The sequence below is a fragment of the Trichoderma evansii genome (assembly GCF_050947405.1).
Source record: "Trichoderma evansii strain SZMC 28006 chromosome Unknown GGI43scaffold_3, whole genome shotgun sequence".
In the NCBI taxonomy this organism is placed as follows: Eukaryota; Fungi; Ascomycota; class Sordariomycetes; order Hypocreales; family Hypocreaceae; genus Trichoderma; species Trichoderma evansii.
The window spans coordinates 1,590,001-1,612,372 of NW_028145203.1; the positions used below are offsets into that span (position 1 = coordinate 1,590,001).

The 22,372-nt window shown below is 48.7% G+C and overlaps 6 protein-coding genes across 6 annotated transcripts; 5 read left to right on the plus strand and 1 right to left on the minus strand.

The window, feature by feature from the left end:
* Positions 1–216: 216 nt before the first annotated feature.
* GGI43DRAFT_380581 (uncharacterized protein) lies at positions 217–1,334 on the plus strand (the record flags this gene model as incomplete). The annotated part of the gene is made up of 3 exons (XM_083203002.1): positions 217–670; positions 772–966; positions 1,177–1,334. The coding sequence occupies 3 exons, from the start codon at positions 217–219 to the stop codon at positions 1,332–1,334; spliced, it is 807 nt and encodes a 268-aa protein (XP_083064228.1).
* Positions 1,335–4,808: 3,474 nt separating this feature from the next.
* GGI43DRAFT_396557 (uncharacterized protein) lies at positions 4,809–5,664 on the plus strand. The gene has a single exon (XM_083204983.1). The coding sequence runs from the start codon at positions 4,843–4,845 to the stop codon at positions 5,473–5,475; it is 633 nt and encodes a 210-aa protein (XP_083064229.1). The 5' UTR covers positions 4,809–4,842; the 3' UTR covers positions 5,476–5,664.
* A 5,432-nt stretch (positions 5,665–11,096) lies between these two features.
* On the plus strand, positions 11,097–11,507 carry GGI43DRAFT_380582 (uncharacterized protein; the record flags this gene model as incomplete). Its single annotated transcript, XM_083203003.1, has 1 exon — positions 11,097–11,507. One exon carries the CDS (start codon positions 11,097–11,099, stop codon positions 11,505–11,507), a length of 411 nt encoding a protein of 136 aa, XP_083064230.1.
* Positions 11,508–17,254: 5,747 nt separating this feature from the next.
* On the plus strand, positions 17,255–18,261 carry GGI43DRAFT_251400 (marvel domain-containing protein). The gene has a single exon (XM_083200826.1). The coding sequence runs from the start codon at positions 17,383–17,385 to the stop codon at positions 17,917–17,919; it is 537 nt and encodes a 178-aa protein (XP_083064231.1). The 5' UTR covers positions 17,255–17,382; the 3' UTR covers positions 17,920–18,261.
* A 7-nt stretch (positions 18,262–18,268) lies between these two features.
* On the minus strand, positions 18,269–19,401 carry GGI43DRAFT_396567 (uncharacterized protein). The gene is made up of 2 exons (XM_083204984.1): positions 18,740–19,401; positions 18,269–18,669 (listed from the first exon to the last, which is right to left on the minus strand). The coding sequence occupies exons 1-2, from the start codon at positions 18,963–18,965 to the stop codon at positions 18,572–18,574; spliced, it is 324 nt and encodes a 107-aa protein (XP_083064232.1). The 5' UTR covers positions 18,966–19,401; the 3' UTR covers positions 18,269–18,571.
* Positions 19,402–19,614: 213 nt separating this feature from the next.
* Positions 19,615–21,934, plus strand: GGI43DRAFT_396572 (translation initiation factor eIF2 subunit beta). Its single transcript, XM_083204985.1, has 3 exons — positions 19,615–19,860; positions 20,380–21,199; positions 21,417–21,934. Exons 1-3 carry the CDS (start codon positions 19,843–19,845, stop codon positions 21,584–21,586), a joined length of 1,008 nt encoding a protein of 335 aa, XP_083064233.1. The 5' UTR covers positions 19,615–19,842; the 3' UTR covers positions 21,587–21,934.
* The last annotated feature ends 438 nt before the right edge of the window (positions 21,935–22,372 follow it).

Genomic DNA, 22,372 nt, shown 5'->3' on the forward strand with positions numbered 1-22,372 from the left:
CCACGTGGGATTCCAATTGCCTATTCCTTCCTGAACACGGACTCTCAGAGCTCCGAAGCTCCGCTATCTCCATCACCGAGCTTCGCCGGAATACCGCCACTCCGTTTTGTTTACTTGCCTACGACTCGACCCGAACTTCTTTTTATAGTTTACGTATTATAGACGAGGAGGAGGATTTCAAGGGAGGATTTGCATACAGCACAACTAGTATACACAATGATTCGAGCAGCGCTTCAATCGAGAGTACCTTTTCGGCAGGCCAGGACCGCGCCGGTACAAAACGGGACGTTGAAGGATGCGTGGACAAGGCTATTCTCGTCACAGCCGGTGACAAAGGCACAGAGCGGCAGCAGCGGCAGCAACATAGCATGGAGGAGACTACAGTCAATTCAGCCCTTGGGAGGAGCGATCCGCCACGGCGCTCCAATGCGACCAACTGCCAGGATAGCTGACAGCTTCGCGAGAGGAACCCAGAGACGGAACTTTGTATTTTCGGCATGGAGGCGCAATACTGCGCAGGGGGCCAACAAGAGTCTATCACTAAGTGAGAGACTCAAGAAGCTCTCCAGGGAGTATGGGTGGTCGGCCGTGGGCGTCTACTTTGCGCTCAGTGTGCTGGATTTCCCGTTCTGCTTCCTCTTCGTGAGGTTGGTCGGAACAGAGAGGATAGGTATGTTCGCTTTACTCTCATGATGTTCTTTGTTTTCTTCTTCTTCTCGGTTGTAATTTTTACAATGTGATATTAACGTGAGAACGGTTGGGGTGGTTCAGGCCAATTCGAGCATTATGTCGTATCAAAATTCGCAAAGGTCATCCCGGAATCAGTTCGGATGAAATGGAACGAATGGCGACAGTCTCTCAAAAACGAGGAGAAGAGCCATCTGGGCAGCAACGATATCAGCGAAAGCGTGGAAATGGCAGGCTGGGGCGTAGAGCGTGCGCAGGAACGCAACAAAGAAGAAGCCAGTGAGTTGAAACGAAAACCTCATACCCCCTTTGGTACCCTTCCCGATATGGCCTCTCTCATTACGTCGAAATGTCTCAGACTGCTCCACGTCACGAGAGGGGGGGAAACAAGTTGTTTCCCCATATGGCATTCACGGACAGTTACCGAGCAGGGCGGTACTATCACTTGAGACAATCAAGGGAGAGACTAACAGACACCTTTTCCCCCAGGCCTGGCAACGCAGCTAGCGCTCGCATATGCCATCCACAAGAGCTTCATATTCCTCCGAGTGCCGTTGACCGCGGCGGTGACGCCCAAGGTGGTGAAGGTGCTTCGAGGCTGGGGCTGGGATATTGGCAAAAGGGCCCCAAGGACCCCACGATCATAAAATATCTAACCCTGGCAGAGCCTAGGATAAAGACAGACACTGCCGGATATGCATGTAAGCACGCTTTCATCCGCGGCGGCGTGTGTGAAAATTTTTTCTTGTAACATTATTGTCAATTCCGTCTGGGAGGATGCAGCCCTTGGTGCTATAACAGGGCGTACGGAATCAAAACGTATGGAATCACAGTGCCAGGTGTGTAGTATAAACAGGATCTTTTGTTTTTTTGTTTGGTTTTTTTTTTTTGTTTAATGATGGCGTGCGCGCGCTGGCAAATAGACTAGAATAGAGAAGGCGCAAGAGACAATCACAAGCTGCGAATTACAAAGCTGCAATATTTACAAGCTGCATGAAAAAAAAAAAGGAGACACATTAGACAACGCATGATCCCTTGGAGATCGCCCCATGGAACATACGCAAAAACACCAAGCCTTGGCTCCGCTTGTATGTGTCTCTCACCAATCTCAGGCGGCACTTTTCCGTCAAAAGTTCTAAAAAGGCAAGACTATGCGTCAAACTACGAAAACAACCCGGGGAAGCTTACTCCATCTCAACGGCTATTACGGCTTCCCTCGTATCTTTTGAACCTTTTTGACCGCTTCCCCCCATCTTTGTCTTGGGAGTTGGCGCTGCTTTCTCTCGGGGACCAACTCAACACACGAAAAAAAAAAAAAAAGTCCGTAGCGTCAAACCAAGCAAGATGAAGGGCTGCAGTAGTGTATAGCTAACCAACGGATAAAAGCCGAGCAAGCAAAAAAGAAGCCCGGTTGACTGAGAGGGAGAGGGAAAAAAAAAGTCGCAGATTTAAAAGGCCGATGAATTATCCAAGATTAAACTCTCGAAAACCCCCGACCAGCAAAGAGAGACGGCCACAGTCGACCCTTTTAGCGCCTTAATTTTTCTCTCTTGAGGCTTCGGGATACTAACCAAGACCAGTTAAAATGGCTGTCTGTCACTGAGAAAGTTCATCTTAGGGGGGGGGTGCCTTTGATGTGGCTTTACATGACGTATCACGCAACCCTCACAAGGGGAGAGAGTGGGAGGGAGAGAGTGAGAAGTGGGAGGGAGTGAAACCACCCTCTCTGTCCCAGAGACCTGGGTCACGCGCTGTGGAATGTTAGGACGAACCAGAGAGTTACACGTAAAGATGCTTTAATAGAAACGTCAATGGGGATAGTGATACCAGCAGGTTAGGTTAATCAGATGTGGCAAATCCGAAAACGTGGCTATGGAGGAGACTCTTGTCGCTGTCGCCGTTGCCTCTCTTTTCCGCATTCAATGTGGTGACTCACTCTACAACGGTTTCCTCAAAGGGATTCAGTTGTCTTTGTCATGAGAGTTCCAAAAGGGGTAAACCGTGAATCTCCTTTTCTGACAAATGCCGACCCGCCTTGCAGGGAATAAGATGAGAACAGAGAACATTGTGTTTAAAAAAAAAATGAGAACAAAATCTCGGTCCGAGTAGGCAAAAGCATGCCCATGTCATGTCAGTTTCGGAATTCCCCGTACGACATGCGAAATGCGAAATGCGAAATGCGAACTGCAGTCGGTCCTATGAGACCGATGTACGTGTATACATCAATCAGATGTCATTCTCCTGAATGCTAATCTAATTCAATTAACATGAGAGGGTGTGGAGGGAATAGAAGATAGTCTGGCAGAAAGTGAAACAAAAAGACGCCTTTTTCTCTTCTCTATTTCTGCTTTTGTTTCTTAGTTGTTTCCTCTATAATAGTGTAGAAAGAGGGACGCCTCCTTTCATTCCCCAACTTGCTAGGAAGACGGCCGTTTTCCAGTTTCAGAATCCTGCTTGACAATCACAGCAAGCCCTGGCATCCCTCTTTTCCTTATCTCCGTGCAACTAGAGCAACTAAATGCGCTGTCACGTACAGTATAGTAATCAGGAAAAAATGAAGTGAGGTGTTAGTTAAAAAAGGGGGCGCCAAGGCGTTTTCCTCTAAGGAATAAACGGCCCGTAATAAAAAGCAATAGCGGGAAAGCAAAGCTGAGGGAGAAGTCTTCTAGAACAAAGTCAAATCTCAAGACATGAGTCGTGCAAGTGTACACTCCTTTTCGCCGAGATACACGAAGCAGTGTCAAGTATTCGTAGATCCAGCCCGGCAAAGGCGGGAAGCACACAGTGGATTATGATGGTCTGTGTGTTTCTGGGTATTATGACCAAAATGGAGAAAACAGAGCGAAATACTGTAACGTCGAGCTTTGACACAAGAGACCCAGTAGGGGTGGCGTCATAACTCTATTCGCAGACCCAGAAAAAAGTGCTTTTGCCTTCCCCAAAACTCCTGACCGAATTATTCACACTACATGGAGCTGGCCGTACGGGGACTCGCCGAAAGATGTGTCTATGGAGTCAATCATGACTGATACTTGCTCTTTTCCCCATAAACAAAGAGAAAAGCAGAGTGACATGCCGTCTTGCGTATGTGGTTGAACCCACAAGCCACGTTGTTATGACCGCTCTCACAGATCACAGCAGAGGCTGGGCGCCCTGCTGTCTTCTCATGTTTCCCATTGAACGTACCAACGGAATGAGGCTTTTATTTTCCTCATCATTGTTAGAGAATATAGCTTCTAACCTCTCGGGGGAGATGATCAAGAATCCTGCAATAAGCCCGGGCACACAAAAGAAAGGAAAAAAAAAAAGGAAAAAAAAAAAAAAAAGAAAGCAAGGTTGTCCCGGATGAAGCTTTCCGGCGGTTATCCTTGAGAGGGGGGTGAACTGGGGGCCAAAGCGACAACGAAGGGACCAACCAACATGCATACATACATGCAGCTAACAAAGGAAGAGCAAAGCGCGCGTTCGCTTAGCTCGCCCTTTTTCGTCGTCTTTGCCGGGACAGACGAGCTAGACACGCACAGAGCAGCGTGTATGTAATACTAGAGACAAGCAAACAACAAAAAAACAGAAGTTAAAACCTCAGCAATGGTCCCACGCTCATTGCGTAACTGGAGCCACGTTGATGGCGCGCCAAAGGAAAGAGTGGGCTCCCTCCCCCTGGAAAGCCCATTAAATAGAGTTTTCAGGGAATCTGTTCGGCGGAGTGGAGCCGAAAGATGTCTGAGCGGGCGGTTGCTGTGCTAGGCCCTTATTGGGGCTCTGTCTTCTGCAATGGGCATGGGATGGGATGCAGTAGGATTGGGAGTGGGATTGGGAGTGGGATCGGGGCAACGCGTTTGTTTTGTTTTGCTTTTTTGCTGTTTTTTTGCTTATTGGGCTTGATTCATTGATTTGTTTTTGTTTCTTCATTATCATGTTATTGGCCTTGGCGTACCTGCCAGCGAATCAATTGCCCGAACCAGCAGTTGCGTTATTGCAATTGGCACGGCGCTTAGATGTTCATGCGCAATTTCCCAATTGAACTCTATTTTGCAGCGTGTGCAGGCTAAGGCGGCAGGCAGCAAAGCTACTGCTGCGTCTAGGTCTAGCAGCGTCGCTCGAGCCTTTTTGGAGAGGGCGCTAGGTTGCATTGATTGCGTTGTTTTCGCATTGATGCTGCAAAAAGTCTGCGAGATGCAAGTGCTCATGAATATTGGGGTGGAGGAGGAGGAGAAACAGACACACATACGCACACACACACAAAAAACGAGCAAGGGTGTCGGATGCTTTCAGATGGTTAACCCATTTAATTCCCATCCCGCTAGACGGCGGGATAATGGGGAGAAGCCCGCTTTAGCACCGGCATCTCTCCATGCCCATTGGTTTCCTCCAACACGGGCCCGCATGCTCGCGTGGACGATATGCGGACGACAACGCATTGCATGGCATGGCAGCGCATATGCGGGCGATTTCAAGGTCGCAGTGGAGGATTTGCCGAGACCTCGATATGTACGGAAATCTGCATCCGGAATAGCTGTCGCCGCGGGAGGATTGGGACGGGAAGGGAGCTTCCTCCAGGAAACGTACTATTTGCATGTTGCAGCACAACCTCCGGCTCCAGCCAGGGATCTGGGCCGACGGCAGCCATTCATTCGTGGGCATCTCGATCGCCAGCGCCTTTGCGCGGATGCTAGGCACGGAGCAGTGGCAGTAGCTGCGGTTGCAGCGGCAGAGCCAACGACAACCATCACCAACCAGGAAGCCCGAAACCTTCCAAGGGGTTGCCGTTATTCTCCTGGGAATTAGAGAAGCGGAAGCCAATCCGTAGCGACGTGAAGCGAGACATGCGGAGTGGCGCCCGAGCAAAAGCGTCAAACAGAGAAGGGGGAGGAAAACAAGGGACCGGTCCAAAAGGGTCACGCCTCGTTCATTTAGAGTTGCGGTTTGCATTTGCCTATCCTTCGCGGGCAATTGGGGTTGGTGGTGTGTGCATTGGATGGTTTGGTAGGTCGGTATAGCATGTTTGCTTTTCGCAAAACTTACCACCCAAAGCGGCACCCCATGGCCGCATGTGTCTGCCAAGCAGGGAACTTTTTCATTTGCTCTGCTTTCTTGTCTTTTTGCTTGCCTTGTTGCGGCATTTGCAGCTAGACCAACCATATTGCCTTGTCACAGTTGTTTTGCTTGTGCATAATCTTCACCCATGCCCCAGCTTTGGGCTGCGATAGGGCAGAACAGCCGAGCTATTGCATCGTATGCTGCAGGCATATCCAGCAATTGACCGTCGCCTCAATACGGCGTAGGCACTGGATGCTAAAGGATCTGCGCTTGCCTTAGTGTGTGATAGATGCGAACTGCGTGTCTCGGCACTATTTGGTGCTTGAATCGTCCTTGGGGGACTACCCGCTCGTGCTAGCATTGGGTAGCAGTAAGTAGCATGCATTCTACGCCATCCTGGCCTGTGAAGGAAACAAGTCGTTTTCTTCTTTTTGCTCTATTCGCTTGCGTGCAGCCACACACTGGACTTGTACCTCTTTAAGAAAAAAATATTAAGAATACTGCACAATTTGACAAATCTGCCTTGTTAGTCTTCTTCCGGCAGATTTGTCTCAGAGCTGGCAGCACCGGCGTAAAACAGTAGGCTGGCTTGGATACCCAGAAACTCGGTTTCCGGGTCTCGGGGGCGTCTCAACGGGGCGTGTTGATATGAGCCCAGCTGCGTGGGCATCTCTTTTTGAAAGCCAGCCATGTTTCGGTTCTGACACGCATTGCCAATGCTCTAGCGCCGCTACTTTTATCCACCAGCATTTACTTCCCAACTTGGTCAAGAAACTGCGAGTAATACTTCGTAAGGAACGGGATACACGTACTAGTGTGCTGTACACTTACTTGCATGCGTAGGTATGTATTGGGGCTTTGCGGTGTTGCGGCCTCGTCGTGGGGTGTTGGGGTACCCTGCGGCGAAAGCAAACACCGCTGCCTAGATGTCAAGACAGACTCCAACGATGGCTCTCCTGTACCACGAGTCGTTGCGCGCACACATCATAGTGCCCACTGAAAATGCCGTCTCTCTCAATAGTCTCTCGCAGCAGTGGAGCCGAGAAATTTGAAAGAGCTATAGTATGTTATTTGCGTACCCCAGACTCTACCCAGGCAGAACCCATGTGCCGAGCCAATCAAATTCGGGGTTACTTTCCCAAAAGAGCTTTGCAGCTTCCCTTTTTTCCTCTCTGCCTCTCCCCCTTTCTCTGGGCTGCGGCGTCATGCAGCTGTTAGCGCCAAACGGGCATCCGGACGACATCCGGCCTTCGGTTAGGGGGAGGATAACGAAGAACGAGAACCGGACATGAGCTTGGCGGAAAACCGAACCATGGTGAGAATGAGAATGTCATTGTCTTGGCCCATGCGAGCCGCTGTCAAACCGTTGTCCTTTGCCGCTACTTTGTGTCGTTATACGCCGTTTCAACGAAGCGTAAAGCATAATCAATAGAAACGTCACAGGCCAACGACAACAGCAACGACCGACTTTAACTGCCGCGCTGCGGAACGACATCCGACAGGCAGCTCTGCGAGTATCGTATGAGATCGGTCTTGTTGACAATTGCCGACATGATCAAGTTCATACTGCTCTCCAAAGCCGCTCTCCAAAGCCGCTATCCATTTCCGCCCTGAATTGGCCGTATTAGGCAATTCGCATCACTGTCAGCGCGACGGCTGCTTAATCTAACGAGGCGCAACATCGAATCTAGCCCACTAGTATCTCCAAAGGTGGGCCCCTCTAGTGCATGGAAAACTCAAAGAACAAGCATGTTATTGCCCAACCAGAAATCTATTACTCATAAGTCATTGTTGATGGCTCCACGGCGATCGTGGGGGAGTAGTCACGACATTATGATCAGCCAGGGCGTAGGAGTAGTAGCATCTGGGATACGACTTGTGCTTCGATGGTTGCTGTTGTTCTTAATTTTTTCTGGTCTTCAACTAATTTCGATTTCTTGGATATTCGAGATGCTGCATCTTCATTTAGGTTATTGATAGCAACACTTGATCAATTGGACAAGCAAGAGTGCTCTGACGAGGCATATCAATGGGTGCGAGGATAGGCCGCTGGACACCGATTGTCTCCGACCGTCACCGTCTGCCAAGAAGAAATTGTTGAAATCCACGATTTCATTGATGGGCACTTACTACCCTCATGGGGTGTTAGGGGCGCTAGAGCCAGAACTAGATGACACATGGGATCTGGACTCTCGTCCACTCACTGGTGGAAGTAATAGCAAAATACCCCAAACTATTACATTAGCTGTGGGGAATTGTCAATCAACAAGAGCGACTGCCGGTAAAATAACGATGAATGAGGCCACGAAACCCAAAGCTTTGCATCATACAGTATCAAATAGAGGCGTTAGTGTGCATGCGGTTGCCCCGTTGGTTCTGGGAGATTGGCAAGTGCCGAAACCTATCGTCGAGGCCTAAACTTCCGCTGATTCATAATTGCATTTACCCGTTTCATTGTTACTCGGCGCTGGTCTGGATGTAGACGAGGTGCTGTGGATGCTGGAGATTGTTGGTGGAGTTCAGCCTCCTTTCATGGCTCATGCTCGGCCCAACCTGCTGGTAGAAACCGAGTAGCTGGGTCATAATTTTTTGTTCCTCGTAAAAAAAAGTTGAAAAAAAAAAAGTTGAAAAAAAAAAAAAAAAAACTTCCCAAAAGAAACAAGCATTATGATGAGCTGAAAAAAACAATCCAGACCCTCAGATGTGGTCTGTGACGAGTGTGATGGCCATTTAAGAATCTGATAATGGCTTGCAAAACCACGTTTTACACTTCAGCTGGCTGAGATTATGGGCTATCGAGGCGCCTGTCATGTCATGTGGAGAGTACAAGGTATGTACCTGCGCACGCGAGCCTCTGTGGAACAGTCAGAGAGCACTGTATGTGTATCCGCCATGACAGAGACAGCAACGCAGACAGACTCGAGCTGGCATTCCTCGAGATGGGCCAAGGTTTCTCCCAAGATGGTAGCGCGTTTCACCATCTCTGGCTGTATTTCTCGCTCCTGCGGTGCTGTTAGGACAGGCTGCATGTGCATTACTCGAACAGAGGCACTTGTCGAAGTATATTGTTGGTAACGGCAACCAAAAAAAGAAACGGCGAGCGAAAACACGCACCTGGTAATCCGCACTACCCTCGCCATGACGTGCCCCATTAGCCCGCTGGGCGACGCTGGGTCTTCACCGCTTCAATGCACCGAGTACCACGTTGAGGCTGGGCTGGAGCAGGACCCAGATGGTGCCAAAGTCAGTTTGTGTGTGTGGGGGTTTGGCCTGGTGGTCAAAGTCAAGAGCAGGCACAAGACTGAGCCCAGCGTGTGGTGATCTAGCTCTAGCTTTGGACCCCCCCTCTAAAATTTCATGTGGGATAAAAAAACTTTTGTCTTGGCTTGCCTCTGGCGAATCGAGATTTGCGTGGGACCTTGTTGGCCGTGCAAAAGGTTCAACCATCTTACTCGTACGCGGTGCAACGCGCTCACAAAGTAACACGCGCATATAGTTGCAATACAAAGTTGTACGGATTGAATCGCCTGTGTGCCACCCAAAGACTGACTAGTATCAGACAGAATAAAGGCGGTGTAGGTCCAAGGCGTAGAAGCACTCGAACATTGACTAGCAACAAGGCTGCCTCTACCCCAATTTCATTTCTTTTGGCGCTTGGTGGTCTCCAGTCTGGCCGGCTCTTCGTATCGTATCGCCATTCCGGCCTGGTGCTTTTGGATTATCGCCGAAGTCCACTTGGAGCACCGGGAAAAGACACCACAAACGCTGTACGGAGTACAGGGCCTTGGGCTACCGCCACCTTGTCATGGTGCCAGGCGCTAAGACAACGAGCTTCTGGCGTGGTGGAGATGGGCTGCAGTCGCCTGAGTGCGCAGACGCAGCGAGCGGCTTTTCAGACTTTCGGCCTCTCAAAGCATGTAGACGGTCACTGTGTGTGCATAATTCCGCTGCGCGGATGACGGAGTGAGCATGCATCGAGCATAGCTGTGGTTGGCAGCAAGGATGCGCGCAACGCGGTCTTCTGCCGGTCTCTCGCAGACTCGCAGAAGGTCGGACGGAATTCGTGGAATCGTGTGGACTAGTCTGTCGAGGGCCTGTTTGCCATCCAGAGTTTAGACTTTTTCCTGCTCGTACGTGAAGAGAGCACTACTCGTACTCTGTGAATGTACGTACCTTGGTTCTCCGGCCTGACTAACCGTAGTGCCGGACTTGTCATCCAGGTCGCAGAGTCAGTGCAGGCTATTTCTGGCTGCTTCTTTGTACCCCATACTTCGTATCGCTTTAACTTTTGCGTCGGTGTCCGGGCCCGGTGCGCTGGGACCCAGCCATGGCCGGCTTACCAATGAAGAGTTTGTTCTCCGAAGTTTGTTCTTTGTTCTGCCACGCGCGCGAACAAATTATCTATGCGTGCCTCCTGCTTCGGAGGCGTTTTAGCCTGGGCGGCAAACGGTAGGCGCACGAAATACTCGATTGGGAAAGAACTCCCTAGCAGAATGTCTCAGCTCCGTTTTTTCGCCTTTTCATGGGCGCTAGTCGAAGCTTTTGTTGTTTGATGGGAAATTTTCCCAAAACGTTGTTTCAATGGCGAGAGATCCGGTCTCCAAGATGCCGGGTCGCTGGCCGCGCGTATAACTATAACTATCCAACGCTGCCGTGGATTTCTGCCTCTGACTTCACCTCGCCAGTCCACAGCACGTGTCCTCTCCTTTGACTTTTGACTGAATAATTCAAACTCTTTCTGATACAGCCCGGTCGACATCGAACGTCGACTAGCCTAGCCGTGTGGTCTCCTTCGACCCCAACCTGACACTGACACGGCCGACCTGCGCCTGGCCGATTCCCTGATACCGCGACGCACTTCGCCGGCAAGGAGCCCCCTGGCAACGGGACAGTGTCAGATTGCCTAGACAGGCCAAGAGCAGCGGCTGCATCTCGTTGGGAACCCCCCTCTCGGACGACCTAGACGCTCGAGAGAAACTCTCATCCAGTCCACACCCGCTTCTTCGCCCCCACACACGGACCGTACGCCAAGCCGTCAAGTTGCGCTGGGTGTGGTGTACAAAACAAGCAGGGATCCCCCTCCCTGGCAGAGTCTGATCGTGGATCGATACTCCCGCCCACTGGCTCCACCACATATATTGTATGCATATAATATATTATTCTGCCGCTTCTAACGCCTGAGCCAATATATTTGCCTTCCTCTTTCCATATACACGCTACCCACTACCCACTAGCAGCATATATATCCAGCGCACCCTGGTCACTGACGCACTCCGTCCGACACCCTCCCCGTACAAGCTCCTCCAGGCTGCTCGTACTCCCACGCATATATGACCAGAGCCCCTACCACCACGCAGCCTCCAAGTACAATGCTGTCTGTCTATCCATCCGAGATCCAGTACCAGCAGCACCTCAACCACTCTCCCATCCGCCCCATGCCTCACCGCCAGCCAGACGTCTCACTGGGCTACTCCAGTATGAGTGCCAGCCGTGCCTCCAAGGCCGCTGCTGCCCAACAGCATCAGGCCCAGCAGGATGCTGCAGTTGCCCAAGCCCTCGAGATTGCTCGAGAAAGCCCCGACGGCGCCTCAGATCCCACCGTCAGCAAGATCCTGGAGGTGGCTCTGTCGCAGATTTGGGGCAAGGTCCAGGCCCAGCCCGACTCATATGTCATGACGCGCGACGAGTTTGCCGTCTTCAACTTCTTCCAACACCGCTTCACTGGCGACAAGACGGCGGTCACAGCGCGCAAGCGATACTGGGACCATGCCAGGGCTTAAGTGCTGAAGACCAGTGGTGGTTTCCAACAGAAGCCAATTTAGTTCCTACATCATGCCGAAGTGTAACACCATTCCACCTCTCCCCTCAATCAGCTTCTTCTCCCATCTCTTCACCTTGCCTTGCCTACAATGGGCATCAATCACCAAGGTCACCGATGTTTTGAACATGCTGGACTCTGTCTAGAAACACCACTCTCCCTCTTCGCAAAGAGAAGAAAAGAAAAGAAAAGAAAAAATCCTAAAGGGAAATACACACGCAAAATCCCTTGGCAAGGCTTGGCATATGCTGCTATAGAAGCTAGCCGTAAACACAAACCCACACGAATTCTACACAACATCTCACAGACGATGGGACTTGATACCATTCGACATATGACAGAAGACATGACCTTTTTTTTCTCTTATGGCACTCTCTCTTCTTCATATTCACGATCTGCCGGAACATCTTCACGACGGCACTGGAAAAGAATTGTTTTTTTATCTAATACGCGCTTATGGCTGGCATGTCGCTGCTGCCAACGAGCATTACTTCATATCACATGCCACTTGGCATATTTGATATATGATTCTTCTTCCTTCTCATGCATTTCTTCTTCTTCCCCCCCCCTTTTTTTACTGGAAATTATCACTATACTTTTTTTTTCTCTTCTTTGGTCATCGCACAAAGTAGCGGGGATCCGCTAAACAGCTAGCTCAGCAAAAAGGCCTTGGTGCCCCTGGCGCTGCCTCCGCCCCTAAAGGTTAGGGCCTCTAGGGCTGCCGACGGCGTGCTGCAGTGGACTTCGTCCACTATATGTGGGCACCGCGTCAGCACAGCGAGATCTTGTGGATATTACCCGGTGCGCCTATCCAGCATCTTAGGCTTTCTGATATACGAGGCCTAGAACGATGGATCAAGATGGGCGCGGCATTGGCCCTTTCCGATGCAGGGGTGGATTTCACATGCTTCTTTTGCTGACGCTGGCGAGGCTTCGGATGATGACCGACCCTCTTTTACCGCCGGCACCATCGTATAACACGATGTATGCGTGGAAAAAAGACGGAGGTTTGGATGGGGTATTGAAAATATTGGATCGGTTTATACATAACTTGATGCTGTTACGAATTTCTTATTTTATAGATTTAAGCGAGGGACTTATAGACTTGATTTACTGATACATTTACATGATTTTATTCCACTTTTTCGCTTCAATTGCTCATAATGAGGTTTTATCTGTTTTTGATGCCGAGGCCGCAGGCATGTGATGATGCCCGTATCATAGCTCAATAGCATCAGAAAATGCCATCTATGGGCTGCTGCGTACACACACCCAACATTGATACCAATGGACATGGCCTCCTTAGCTGTTTTGCTCAGCTGATTAATACCTTACATAGCTTTTTGTTATGGCTATAATAATCTAACTGGATTAGGACTATTTGCAACTATCATAATACGACACGAGCCTCTATTACTGCTTACTCCGAGCAACTAGGTCGCTACTATCATGACTCTGTGAAATAGAACTTTTGAGGTTAGCCAATGCAGCCAGCTAGTAATCTCCACAGCTAGGAAGGGAAGTATTTTCATCAATAGTTTATTTCCCCATAGGGTAACCAATGCGCTTCACATAGAACAAGACGAAAGTTCTCACTCCGAGACCGGATAGACTCTTTGACAAATTACGTGTCTCACTATTTCGGTTATTTATTCGATATCTCCAAGGATCTCGGCAAGGCTTTCGATTCTCACCGATCGACAGGGCATACTAGGTAGTATCCGGTCGGGATCGATAGGGTAAGTTGTCCGTATCGGACTTCGCCTCGAGCGTGGACTTACGGTAACATGTCCGGTTCCAGGCTGTTCTACAGATGCCAAGATGATTCATTACAAATGATAAAAATGCGATGCCCATATTAAATCACTGGAGCGTATGGCATACGCGTTATCTTGGTGAATATAGTATAGTATACATATGTCGCCACTCTGTAAAGAGAGTTTACACTGGAGGCCAGCCCGGCTGAGAGGCGGCGCGGCGGTACTCGCTTTTGGGGTTTTAGTAATCTAACGTGGCAGAGAAAAAAATAACTGAAAGCTTCAATTGCGTTTCACTAAATCGAGAAGTTAGATGTAGAGACGGAGGCCTCGGAAAGGTTGTAAAGGAACGTTCGACCACCTTCTGGCACGGCAATTGAATATTCTTCATGTTAGTAACTTCACGCTCTTCAAAACTCAGATATTATTCGACCAATTGAGTAAGCGTCTCTGTCATCAGCCTTTCGTGACATCAGAGAATCCAGTGTTTCTTTATTCGAGTTTGTTTTCGTAGGCTTTGAACTAACAACACATGCTTCAACACATCAATTGGAGAGAGTTTCTACTGTGAAAGTGTTATTAAGCTCAGAAGAAGAGAGTCAAGTTGTTTTACAGTTAATGACTCATACGAGAAATGACTCTCTTTAAGATGAAGTCAAAACTTCAAGTCTCATGACAGGAGAGATGAGGAAGAAGATACCGGCATTCTGAAATCTCGAGCAGTCGTTAGCTCTTCGAATAGTGTTGTGAACTTCTCGAGATCTTCGATCCAATGTGTCGGTTTCTAGGCTGTCCCGGAAGTGCGGTAGACCTCGTGCTATAGGATGTTTGTGGAGGGTAGCCAGATCGTCGGCAATCTACCTGAGGCGGGCTGAAGAGATGAGTTGTCATGTTTTTTATTAGCATACTTCGGGAAAATATACCTTTTTAGAACTCTATCGAATATACACACATCACATAAAACTGTGTTTGAACAAGGTTTTTTCCACAAGCCAGAGATGGTGTGCAGCGCTGGCAAGATTCATCATCTACGCCCCCATCATAAATGATAATTGATGAATCCAGGAGCTGAAATTGATCGTGGGGAATAGGGGGGTCGCTGCTGGAAGCCACCACGTGGAAAGCGGGCGTACCAAACCCAGAGAGGATGATTGATTCCATAATTCGTCAGTAGAAGTAGAAAAAAGAGCCGAAGTTTCAGCAATCGCTAGCCACACACACACACGCAGGGCCATCGGGTATTACATCTTGCTTTTTGCGTAGATGCGGCTTTCGCGCTTAATCGTTGGTGGAGAACTAGTTTTTGCCGACCGTTTTTGTGTCGTAGGCATGACGGTGGGAGTCTAAAAATTCTAGATTATGCCCGAGCCTTTTCTTTAGCAGCAGAGTTTATTGAAGCATTCTTCGCCTTTTAACCCCCTAGCCGACTGATGGAAAAAACTGGGGGTTGTGGTTCTTGATGGCGGTTTTGCTGGATGAGGATTGGAGAGGAGCTATATAGTATAAATACTGCCTCGTAGACTTTTTTTTTGCTATACGAATGCTTGGGTCACTCGAAAAGCTCCGAGAAGGCTATTCGAATAGGCTATCCAAATATGTGATAGGTCAAATAAGAAGTGAGGGATCTAGTAAGATCACAATTAGGACCTAATGATGGCGAGAGAGCAATATGTAAGAAAGGGGGTGGATAGCTGAAGCTGAGGTAGTACATATATATATGTACTATTTTTTATATAAATATTTACGGATAGACCAGGGAGATATGAGAGCGAATATGGCTATAGTTGCTATGGTGGAGATTATTCTCCGTAGTTTAGTCCTTTTACTATCTGCTCGCTTAGAAAGTAGCAGCCTGATCTATTCTATCTACCGCTAGAGCAAGCGCCGGACTAGCAATAAAACCTCCGAAGAGACTATCCAAATAAGTGATAGATCAGATAAATAAGTGAAACTACCATGAGAGAGATCCCGTAGGATTCCTAATCTAGATCTAGCAGTAGCTAAGGAGCAAGATAATAGGCAAGGGAATGGTCAGATAGAGCTAAAATGGCATAAAGAATGCATTATAGAGAGAGATGGAGGGGTAAGAGAGAATACATGCCGTTTTCGTCGTGGTTGAGATTCTTCCTGGTTAGTTTGATCTTCTTACTACTACCTTCTCGTTTGGAAATCGTTAAATCTCGCAAATTCTGTCAGCTTCTAGAACAAGTGCTAACCAGCAATAATAAAGCTCTGAGGGCGCTCTTTATCTAAGTGGTAGGTGAAATGAATGAAACTGGCAGCAAGAGATTGTAGATTATAATTTACATGAAAGAGTGAAAGTAATATGCAAAACAATGAGAGCGCAGAGCCAAAACGATTATATATAGATAGCTATGGATATACATAAAGATATCAGCACACAAGATGGGACATGGCCACTTCCGTCGTAGGAGAGGCTCTTTCCAGCAGATGATGTCTTCTTACTATTACCTACCAAGAAGAAGCTATTCGGCGCTCGTTTCGTGATATTTTCATATCCGAGAGTGCCCCGCTCTTGTTCCGGAGCTCGGGGCGTGAGCCGGATGAATAATCGAGGCCGGTGAGGGTACTATTAGCCGGAGGTGTCGGAGGAGAGGTAAGATCAGGCATCGTATGAGACATGTGGGCTCTTGCATTCAATTGGGCAATGGAGAATTTCACTGAATGTAATTGCCAAATCTAGTTACCGATTGACTCATTTGTCCGGGGCGTTTTTACGTGTATCTTTGATGATCTGGGCGGGCGGCTTCTATGTTTAAGATCTCACTGATTTTCCACCAGGTATTATAGTAAGAGTATGATAATTTATAGCAGTCGGCATGTAATGATCTTTACTGCAGTCATTCAACAAATGTGTTCGAATAAGAATACGGATAAGGAAGCGAGCCCGTGACTGGAACATCTATCCTCCATAACCTTGAGACTGTCAAACATGGCCTGGTTAGAGCTTAGAAGCCTCCCATCCAATGATGGCGATGACGACATGGATCGGTCCACCAGCCAACACAGAAGCAGCGCACTATTCCTAGACAGGGAATCGCAGACAAGCTTCAGCCAATCAACGCTCCCCAGCAGCAGCAACATCCGACAATGGATGGATGATCAGAGACAATGTTTCGGCCAGAGCAGCTGACGGTCTCGCACAGAATGTCTCGGATAACGGTCGCCGAAGGGGAAAAATTGACAATTGTGGCTTTCCCTTGTATAAATAACATACTAGCTGTTCACTCTGAGATCTATATGACGTCAGGCAGACTGTAGCAGAGAAGCGCGCGCAACATTTAGACTCCAAATAGCATGACAGCTCTCTGGAGCAGCAGCTATTCACGGGCGAAACAAGCTTCTAGTGGAAGAGTGTTTTGACGCAAACGTCATGCAAGCCCTAGCACGTCCCGACGGCTCCGAGATGAGTTACAAGCCTTTGCTATGGCATATCCATTGAAGCAGCGTGTACTCTTGCCGTCTGATCAATGCGGAGAAGCTCTCTTCATTGTTTCATTCTTTTCTCAAGAGGGTTTTTGGGTCTGAAAAAAAATAGGGCCCTCTTTTCTCTCCAGCTAATAAGGCGGAAGCTTCAATTGCCCTACGTCAAACTTGCCCTGCATCTGGCCGCCTTAAAAGCTTCCTTTTCCGTGGTTGCTCGGTCGACACTCTTACATCAATCCAGCTTGAGCCTCTTGCCTGGTGCTGAGAATCAAAGAGAATCTTTGCCAGCACTGCACAGCTCTGCTTCTCATCTTTGCTTCAGCATCATAATTGTCTCGATTTACGATTTCCACATTTTGTTTAAACGCAGCTCATAGCTCCAACCCGCCAAAGCTTTCTAGCTTTCTAGCTTTCCGCCAATTGTGTCATCTGCCCGATCGTGCCGAGCTGCGTAAACTTCAGCTGTCACGGGCAAAAGAATCCACCGAGCAAAAAGACTGCTCAAGGGAATAATAGACTCGCCCTCCCCTGTCTGATTAGGAGGAATAAAACCCTTCCATCCCCAGCCAATTTTTTGAGATTGCAGATCAACCTTTTGTCAAACAAGCACACAATTCAAACCTCACCGCCGCCATGTCGAAGCTTATCAGTGTCATGTTGCGCAGCATTGCGCTGGTGTTCACGTTGATCATCACGGGCCTCATCGGCAATGTCATTGCCTCCAACCGAAATGGCCACATGGTTACCATCAACTTCACCATATTCGTCTGCGCTTGGTCTTGGGTTGCCTTACTCTATGGCATGTTTGCAACCTTCATCGAAAGCCTCGCCGTGGCCCTCGTCCTCATCTTCTTTGACGGCTTTGCCACTTTGCTCACCTTCATCTGCGCTATCGTGTTGGCCGCCAAGATACGTGCTCCTAACTGTGGCAACATTCCTAACCAGCACTTGCCTGCCAGCTGGATCGGCTTCGGTGATTTCCCTCATGACGAGAAGAGATGCCGCGAGATCCAGGCCAGCACTGCTTTCATGTGGTTCCTCTGGGTGTGCTTTACCGTCATCTTGATTTTCAACTTCATGGATGCTCGAACTGGCGGCTTCGGCGGCTCAACATTCTCTCGTTCTAGCCGCTCTACTCGCTCTACCCGGCCTTCCATGTCTCAGGTTTAAATGGTCTTGTTGAGCACTATACCCTTGATTATGGAGCGTTCATATACGCACGTTCTTTTATTCACTCTACCGACGTGAAAATAGGACTGCTGTCTATTATAGTTGGTATCGTGTCCCCGGTGGATGCCATCTAGTAAACGAGTGAGCTGGATTCTTCACTTGAAAATGTCTTTTATAACAGCAGCGGGTTGGGGGGTTGAAGATTTTGTGGGTATCGGTCAGGCGGGCTGGTTAACGGGATATGAAGTTACGTTGAATTAATACGTACATTTATGAAATCGATATTTGGTATTGGATTGGTATTGTCAAAAGGTTGGCAGGAACGAGATTAGTAGTATGAAACGATAGCTAATGTAGTAATTGAGTGGTGAATAAGAGAGACCTATTTTATATATATCTTGTTTGTCATTGCTCATTCTTATAATAATATGTGAAATATGATGCGCTACATTTGGTATTACTCTGTACAAATATCATGTTCTCCGGAGCTATTCGGTATACATGCGTAAGACCACCGCGAAAGACTTGACCAATTATTGTTGTAGCAACTCTAATACCAAGAGGTTAAGATGCAACCAAGCTATACGCTTCCAGCTTGTCCAGAGAAACAGTTGATCCAAAGTCGTTGAATGGTCTTCCAGCCGACGGGTGGCTATAATGTCGCTGCCACTGCACCGGCAGCATTAAAGGATCTCTTGCTCGTAACTTGAACGTCTGCGTTGTGCACCCAGTTCATGTATTTGCCCCAACCTAAAGAAAGATGTCAGCGATCCAAGATCACAGAGAAAAAAGACTGGAGAATTGCCGAGGTAACACTCACTCCAGTATGCAAACTTGCGACCAAACAGTTTCCCAATCCACGGCACGAGTATCATGGTCAGCAGCAGCTGGACCTGCTCTAGGCTGCGGTCCCATTCTTCCTGGGCTTCGGAATCGGCCTCGGAGAAGATGTCGCTGCTGGTGTCGTCGGAGGGGAGGGAATCGACATCGTCCTTGGTGTCGGTGAGGGAGGAGGCGTGGAGATCGATGAGGGACTCGTCTGCCATTGTGACGGAATTGAAGGGGATTGCTTGCTGAGTCCTTTGATGCGCGGTAGTGGAGCGAAGATGGATAGGCTCCGGGCGAGCAGCAGCGGGCGTTTATGAATAGGATGGCGTCGCTGGGGCCGATTTCAGGCCATGAATTGTGATGGCGATTGGGGATGAAGCGATTGGCGTCCGAGCTGGTTCTCTCGGCAAGTATACGATGCGGTTATCCTCGTCTCTCGCAGTCGCAAGCAACGTCAACAGACGGTTTCCAGGTGGAGCTTATTCCGACGACGGGATCGACTACTAGGTAATACCGAACGGCCCACCTCTCAAGTACGTATCAAGAGCGTCTGTGCCGTTATCATTATCGTCAATCTTATCGCTCGGCTGTATGTCTGTAGGTGCATATGTATGGTACGCATACAAGTCGGGCAGCTTCGCTGTGGTAGTCACGTGATACCCCTCCTCTGAGTCAGGCAAATCGGCCTCACTTTGCCTGCCTTGGGTCCTTGAATATCGGCCCAACAACGGCTCATGACGTGCAGCTGACTCAAAACCATCCGACTACCCAGCACTCACCTGCTGCTCAAATCTCTCTGCAGCTTACCCAGGAAAAGGACCAGTGAGCCTTTGCAGCAAAACACCGTCCTTGTGCAGATACGCGCATAGTTGGGCCACAAAAGCACGAGCAATCATCCCCGATTCGACGCTTAGAGGGCCAGCATCCGCTCATCTTGCTCTATCTGAAGTCGAAGCTGCGAAGCTGAGACGGCGTACTAGGAGTGTGTCATCGCCGCCTGGAGAGGAACTACTACTATTCTGAGTTCAAAGAGGGGCTATTACTTGGGAGAGACCGAGCACGACAAGGCATTGGGAGATCAGCTAAACCGCAATCATGGAGAACGAGGTGCCAGTAAGTTTGAATCGCTGCTACTCTATTATCTCGCTACCATCATCTTGCTACCCCCCTACGACAACATGCATACATTGCTGCTATCTGCTGGGTGCTAGGAAGGGGTGCTCCGTTTTTGCGGAAACCTTCTTTTACTGTACCCAAGCAAGCTAGCCCTGGCCTTTGCCACGGCTCTGCTATGCCGTTGTTTTTCCTTCCTTTTGCCCCTCTCAGCACCTCCCACAGCCCACAAGGTCCAGCACCGGCCACAACCGCGAAAAAAAAGCCCCAATCACAAGAAATTACCCCACCAATCTCATCCACCCGTCGATTCTTCTCCCTTGTCATACTTCTGAGTCACACAGCTTCTGCTATTAGATAGCAGCAAAAGACAAGAGAAGAAGCATTTGGATTGTACTGTACCCTTCCACAGCCTAAACCCTTTTCATCTTTCCTTTTTTGCCCCTTGATTTCTTTTTATTGCATGTTTCAATCCCAACCTGTGGCTAACCTCTCTCTTCTTTTTTCCCCACTACGCAGGACCAAACGGAACGAAAAGCGTCCCGAAAATCTGTTGCCTTCACCGACGAACAACTAGTTGTCGAGACCGACGGTTCAATAACCATCATGAGCGCCGCCGAAGAACCCAAAGAGACGGCCCAGTCACACACGCCTCGTACGCCGCCCTTGTCTGCCGCCCTCGGTGCCTTTAATACTGATCCCTCTCAAGCCGCTGCCGACGAAGTCGCCCCTCCCGAAGATGGCGGCCTTGACCTGTCTCTCCTGAAGAAAAAGAAGAAGAAGAAGAAGGTTGAGGGTGCTGATGGTGATGCCGAAGATGAAGCTGCCCCCGCCGAGGATGGAGGTCTTGACCTGACCATCAAGAAGAAGAAGAAGAAGGCCAAGAAGGTCGAGGGTACCGAGGAAGACGAGTTCACTGCCAAGCTGAAGCAGCTCGAGGTCAAGGATGCCGAAGAGGCTGAGGAGGCGGCACAGGAGGAGGGTGATATGGAGACCGGCACTGGTGTCTGGGGCCACCAAGAGTCAAAAACAATCCCATACACTCTGCTCCTCTCTCGCTTCTTCACCGTCCTATCACAAAAGAACCCCGATCACTCGCTCAGTGGCACCAAGAGCTACAAGATTCCCCCTCCCCAGTGCATGCGTGAAGGCAACAGGAAAACTGTCTTCGCCAACATTGCCGATATTTGCAAGCGTATGAAGCGAACCGAAGAACACGTCACTGCCTACCTCTTTGCTGAGTTGGGTACAAACGGCTCTGTTGACGGAAGTAGGAGATTGGTCATCAAGGGTCGATTCCAGCAGAAGCAGATCGAGAACGTCGTAAGAAAATACATCAGTACGTCCATCTATCATCAAATACGGATGATGGGGTGGAGAGGATAATGCTGGCATGTTTGCAGTCCAGTCTATGCTGGATTGTGTACTCGCACGAGGATATGAAGTGCCTCAAAAAAACAAGGCCAGCGTTATGACTCTTTGCTCCTGCCACCATACCCCTTTCATTCTCCCCCTTTCTTCCCAAAGATTAGTTAGCTAACAGCAGAATTCCACAGTCGAGTATGTTACTTGCAAAACTTGCAGATCGCCCGATACCGAGTTGAACAAGGGTGAAAACCGTCTATACTTCATCACTTGCAACAACTGTGCTTCACGACGAAGTGTCACTGCCATTAAGACTGGTTTCTCAGCCCAGATCGGCAAGAGAAAGAAGATGCAGGGTTAAAATATCAACCTGCTACAACGCGTGTAAATATTTGGGATTCAGCAAGATGCTTGACTTTCAAAAAGCGATCTTTCTGCAGCGATGGCTCTACCTTATTGGATCGATCAGAGACATCCAAGTTACATCTCATGGTCTTCACATAATTTGTCGAAGACAGCGAAAAATAGGCATCAGATTATAGGAGGAAGGAAAGGAGCGTAACGCCCAAAGCTGCAAAGGGCAAAGCGGACTGTATCTACATGCGAGAAAGGGGCAGTATAAGCTGCCCTCAGTCGGCTATGAAGGAAAAAGGGGACAGACAGAGATGTAGCGGTCGTCACCTAGCAATGAAATGATTTGATGATGACATAATGATGTCTCTTGGAATGAAGTTGTCTATATTTTATGCATTTGGGTGAAATGGATCGTATTGAATGCTGTTACTTGACTTCTTTCCATCTGCAAGCATGTACATGTCAACACAAAAATTAGATGTATGAAGTACGTATTACAACTATCAAAAGTTGATCATATATTCATTGTCCCGAGAACAAATATCACCACTACAAAGCAACTATAGCCATGAGAAAAAGGACCAAATAGGGGTTTTCACATCACACCCATTTTCTTAGTACCCTTCCTAATACCACATATACACGCATTAAATCTAGTAAATCGCAGTTGGAAACTGTATGCTAAACCAAACAAATAAGAAAGGCATCTCAAGCGCCTCCTTGTTGTATTCTCCAACCTTGGGGAGTTATTAAAAAAAAAAAAAGCCAAAGAGACAAGGCATTCTGTGTCGTA

Excerpts from the sequence above, each read along its gene's own strand:
- GGI43DRAFT_396557 (XM_083204983.1), top strand. The coding sequence starts at position 4,843 with ATGCTGCAAAAAGTCTGCGAGATGCAAGTGCTCATGAATATTGGGGTG.
- GGI43DRAFT_251400 (XM_083200826.1), top strand. The coding sequence starts at position 17,383 with ATGTCGAAGCTTATCAGTGTCATGTTGCGCAGCATTGCGCTGGTGTTC.
- GGI43DRAFT_396567 (XM_083204984.1), bottom strand. The coding sequence starts at position 18,965 with ATGGCAGACGAGTCCCTCATCGATCTCCACGCCTCCTCCCTCACCGAC. Across the intron at positions 18,670-18,739 it reads TCGCAAGTTTGCATACTGGA|GTTGGGGCAAATACATGAAC; the intron begins GTGAGTGTTACC and ends ATCTTTCTTTAG.
- GGI43DRAFT_396572 (XM_083204985.1), top strand. Across the intron at positions 21,200-21,416 it reads CGTCGTAAGAAAATACATCA|TCGAGTATGTTACTTGCAAA; the intron begins GTACGTCCATCT and ends AGAATTCCACAG.